Consider the following 5223-nt stretch of genomic DNA (forward strand, 5'->3'; position numbering starts at 1 on the left):
CCTATAAGGGCAGAAGACGTTGTAGTTCTGTTCTTTACGCTGTTTCATACTGAGCAAAATGCCAATGTTCAACTAAAGTATTTGTTCGATGAATGAATGATTGGTGCTTTGCAGCCATTGTGTGAATGAATGATGTTCTTCCTGGCCTTTCCTGCTTAAACTCTTTAGCTTTAAGCTCCTCAGATATAAACATAAAATAGACCAACGCATAAAATTTGTTCGCTTTTTCTTTTCAAAACAGATGCGTAAAAGCACCAAGGTTTCCTAAATGTGATGTTATTAACATAGAATGACATCTGGTGGTTGCCTGTTGGACTGTGGAAGAAATAATGTATACAAAATGTATAGTAGACTCCTAGATATTACAAGATTAAAAAGGACAGTTCAGTTCTGTCACTGTTTTGTCCGACTCTTTGCGACCCCATGGACTGCAGCACACCAGGCTTCCCTGTCCATCACCAACTCCTGATAGTAGAAAATAGATAACAGTAGAAATGGAAAAAAATGAAAAAGTAGAATAGATAAATAGAAAAAGAAAACGATAGTAGAAAATAGAAAACATACTTAAAATTTACCCCTCGCCCAGAAAACTTTATTAAAAATGCTAGTTGTGGGTTTTCAAATCATCAAACTTTTAAAAGAAGCGGTAGATTTTTTTTTTTAACGAAAATTGCAACACAATGAATCGGTGGCGGGAAAATCAAATTTATTGATTCTGGTCGAAGAAAGATCCTGGGTTGATATGAGACACACCTCGATAAGGGGAAATAAGACAGCACAAAGGCTTCCGTTTCGCAGTCTTCCGGATTAGAGAAATAACTTATTTATAAGACCGGAGATCTCTAAAGTCTCTTGGAAGTTTGGAGAGGAGAGTTATCTGTGGAGAACCTAGAACGCTCAGTGAACAGAAACACTTTCTAGAATCTCACTGCAGGATAAAGAAGTGGCTGGATCTCCTCAATCGCACTCTCGGCCTCAGATTGGTCGAGCCTGCCCGGGCCGGAAAAAAGCGGAAGCGCGCTCTTTCAAACTCGCCGTTCCGACGTCGATAGAGGCAGGCCACTTCCGGCGTAGCCATGGCGGCTAACGCTACCACTAACCCGTCGCAGCTGCTTCCTCTAGGTAATCTTTGTCCTGTTGGGGAGCCGGGGCGGGGAGTTGAAAGTTAGGGTTGGGGCCGAAAAGCAAGGCAGTCCCTGACCGAGTGTTAGAAAAATGTAGCTTTCTCTGCAGCTCTCCTTTAGGCTCCAAGTCTCGGCGGCCTCAGGCCGCACACGTCTCTCTGGCGTGGGGGAGTCTTCTTGAGGCAGGGATTTTTGACTCCCCAAACCTTCACCGGATAGGTTCAGTCTTGGTGAATGCGTCGTCGACCTTCTTTGTTGGGTGCTCGCCTTTATAATAGTGAGTAACAGGCCCATTCCGCAACCGGGCTTTTAAACTACCCGGGTTATATCCTGTCTGGCTGGTTTTTGAGTGAGGCACTTGGGTCTGGAATGAGCCTTTAAAGAGGTCTCTGAAAACTAGCTCTTGTTACTCATTTATTCAGCAAACAGTTACCGTGCCATCTGTGCACTAGACACTGTGATTGGGCACTGTTCAACAAATTTAAATCACGGCCATTACCTTCAGATAGCATGCAAACCAGTGTAGGAAACAGGATACAGGGCAGACGTAGACTTAATGACAAGGAGGAATCTCTGGTGAAGACAGTTCTGCCTTTTTTTTTCCTTAATATTTTATATTTGAAGGGTTATCGGGTTAGTGGATGTGGCAGTGATTGTAAAGGTTTTTTTCCTTCCTGGAACAAATTCTTCTGAATGACCAGTACATTTCAGGCATTGTTCACTGGAGATACACTGATGAGTAAAAACCACCTCTCAGCTCTCTTTAAGCTTAGAGTCAAGAGGGGCGTTCATATGTTAATCAGATAACTAAAATAATATTAAACCACAACCATGATAAATCGCTACAAAGGAGGGTTAAGTGAAGAACAGGGAGGGAAAACTTTCCTTTTAATAGAATGACTGAACAGAGATATGTAACACAAGGTCCAAAGTTTTGGAGTGAATAGTTTTCCTGGCTTATCTTTTCACCATATGCATGTAACAAGTGTCAGTAGGCGTTCAAATATTTGTTAATGTTATGAATGGGCAAACATCTTTTCTCTCTCCCGCCCTTATCTGCAGAGCTTGTGGACAAGTGTATAGGATCAAGAATTCACATTGTGATGAAGAGTGATAAAGAGATTGTTGGCACACTTCTGGGATTTGATGACTTTGTCAGTATCCTTTTAAAAGGTGGTTGTATGGATTTTTCTTCAGATTTTTTAAAAAGAACTATAGACTATTAGTACTTACTGATTATTATAATAAAGTTTAATTTATTTTTTTGGAAATTGTGATAGTGTTTTAAGGGATGTGGTACTGAAAGATGAAGTTCCTACCAATTGCACGCAGCTTGCATTTGAGCCATTATATTCAATGTTATAATTAAAACTGAACAAAGAAGCCAGAGTAAATTTAATTTGGTATGTTTATTTTCTTAACACCAAATTTCAGATATGGTATTGGAAGATGTCACTGAATTGTGAGTAGTGTTAAAAATGAAAGAATGGGTAGGGGGAATTTTTGTGTTTGATTTAAGGCAGTTTTAGTGCTGTTGAGTCAGTAAAAGGATGTAGGAGAGCACACTGCCTGTTTGAATTACTCTAAAGAGAGAAAGTCTACCTACTGATGTTAGTAAAATTGGATTGGAGGATTATTACCATAATTTAATTGTCACTAATTGCTAGGAAGTTAGTGGAGACAAAGGTTTAAGGTAAAAGATACTAAAAGCAGCCAGGGATCTTAGGGCTCAGATCAAATAAAGGAACTTATAATAAAAACATTTAATGTTTTAAATTAGTTACTCTACAACTTATGTATATATAAAAACATTTTATTTCATATTTGATCTCCTTGGCAAGTTTCAGTTTTTTAGATGAAGATCTGCTCTAGTGGATGTGGGTCTTAGGCCAGTCAGTCCACTCTGTTGCCTTTGGAGAATTGACATCACCATGGGGATAACCTTGTCTCTGGAAAGTGTACAGTTCATTTATATATAGTAACTAACCTTTTGGTGGATCAGAATGTTGGCTTTGATTATCACTCTTTATCCTGACTTTTTGAAAATCTTTTTGTTTAGTGAAATCACACCAGAAGGAAGAAGAATTACTAAATTAGATCAAATTTTGCTAAATGGAAATAATATAACAATGGTAAGACAGTGAAGGTCTTTTATTTAGATGTTAAGCCATCTTTGTGGGGCAGGGATTACAGAACTGACTTGCTTGACTCACTGTTCTTGGCCCAGTGGTGCTTAGGATGGGAAGGGAATGCTCTGCTGATCAGGATTCTGTGGCCAAACTGTTGAAGATGACATTAGGCCTAAGATTAGTTTATACCTTTTATCTTATGTATTTTTAAAATATTTATTTTTTTTATTTGGCTGCATTGGGTCTTAGTTGCATCACAAAAGATCTTTACTTAGTTGCAACATGTGGGATCCAGTTCCTTGACCAAGGATCAAACCTGGGCCTGCTGCATTGGGAGCATGGAGTCTTAATCATTGCACCACCAGTGAAGTCCCTGCTTGTGCTTTTTAATCATTTATTTTACCAAGAATTAATTGTTGAAACATTAAATCACTAAGTATTAATTGATACTGTTGGAATTGTAAACACAGGTGACATGGGGAAAATGGCAATATGAGGGAGAGGCAAAGGCTGATCAATGACCAGTCAGTGAGCTCTCAGTAGGGGTTTTTAGATCATGTGGTACTAAGTTTTAAACTTTTTCCTCCTTTGCAGCTGGTTCCTGGAGGAGAAGGACCTGAAGTATGAATGAATTTCCTTGATATATGCTTAGGTTCTGTTTTCTTTTATAATGACAACAAAATAGAATTTTTTTTTTAACCTTTTAATGTTTGTATTCTGTGAAGCCAAGTTTCCCGTTAAAGGGAAATGCTTTGAAGATGCATTGTAAATACCCATTTTTGTAAGTTAATCATGGTTATATTGGGAAAAGAACAGTTTGTTCTTTGAAGACAAAAATAAATGTGTTTTTGTTAACTGTCAGTTTATTCATTATACTGCAATAGCCAGTGAAACAAAGCTTGTAGTTAGTTTCACTCACTTTCCTGTCACTTTATGTTTGAGTTCTCATCTACATGACATTTGATTCTCAAACAAAAATTGTTCCAAACAAAATGATGAGCCTTGATTTTGAACAGGTACATTTAAAAAACTAGAAATGATTGTTTACAAAATTCATTTCAGACTCTGATGCTTTGAAATGATTTTTTTTTTTTTACTAAACTCAAGTTCATTAACTCCTGTTAAACAAGCAGCATACCCAGATAATATATGGACATTGTAGAAATGTAAAGTGAAAAGAAAAATATTAATCACACTTTGTTGTATATCCTCTTAGACTTCAATATACTCTCCGTACACGTTTTTAAAAAAAACTTCCTAAATGTACCATTTTGTTGCCTCCATTTAAGACTTTTTTGAATTTAAATGGTGAGAAAGTTTCTATGTCAGATATTTCAGCAACATTAATGTGGGCAAAGTATTTTATTAAATGGTTTTACCATAACTTATTTAGCCTATTCTTTATTATTGGTCACAGTAGTCTTAACTAAATCTTTATGCGTTTTTAGTTTTCTTAGAATAAATTCAGAAATTTGCATGGTCAATTTGGTATATATTTACCTTACATGGTAAGATCAATGTCAGTTGCCAACAAAAAGTTTATGCCAGCCTCACACTGTAGCTTTTCTTAGTGTGTGTGCTCAGTTGTGTCTGACTCTCTGTGACCCCATGTGCTATAGTCCACCAGGTTCCTCCATCCACAGGATTTTCCAGGCAGGAATACTTGAGTGGGTTGCTCTTCCCTGCACCAGGGGATCTTCCCTACCCAGGGATCGAACTTTCATCTGCTGCATTGGCAGGCAGATTCTTTATCACTGAGCCATCTGGGAAGCCCAGTTTTTCATAGTACCCATCACATACTTATCAACACAGGCTGTGTTCTGTTTTTTTCCCCTCTTGGCCATTGTGATAGGCAAAATCTGGTATGTTTAATTTTTTTAAATTAATGTTGAACTCATTTGTATTTTGTGAGTTATATGAGAGTTTTGCCATTGAGATACTGTTCTTTTTCTTACTAATCTGTAAGAATT

General features: G+C 37.6%; 1 protein-coding gene across 1 annotated transcript; it reads left to right on the forward strand.

Annotated features, from left to right (window-relative positions):
• The first annotated feature begins 1069 nt into the window (after positions 1 to 1069).
• On the forward strand, positions 1070 to 4471 carry LSM5 (LSM5 homolog, U6 small nuclear RNA and mRNA degradation associated). Its single transcript, XM_068973152.1, has 5 exons — positions 1070 to 1122; positions 2187 to 2282; positions 2559 to 2586; positions 3184 to 3256; positions 3848 to 4471. The coding sequence occupies exons 1-5, from the start codon at positions 1077 to 1079 to the stop codon at positions 3878 to 3880; spliced, it is 276 nt and encodes a 91-aa protein (XP_068829253.1). The 5' UTR covers positions 1070 to 1076; the 3' UTR covers positions 3881 to 4471.
• Positions 4472 to 5223: the final 752 nt, after the last annotated feature.

The sequence above is a fragment of the Capricornis sumatraensis genome, chromosome 5, assembly GCF_032405125.1.
Source record: "Capricornis sumatraensis isolate serow.1 chromosome 5, serow.2, whole genome shotgun sequence".
NCBI classification, from domain to species: Eukaryota; Metazoa; Chordata; class Mammalia; order Artiodactyla; family Bovidae; genus Capricornis; species Capricornis sumatraensis.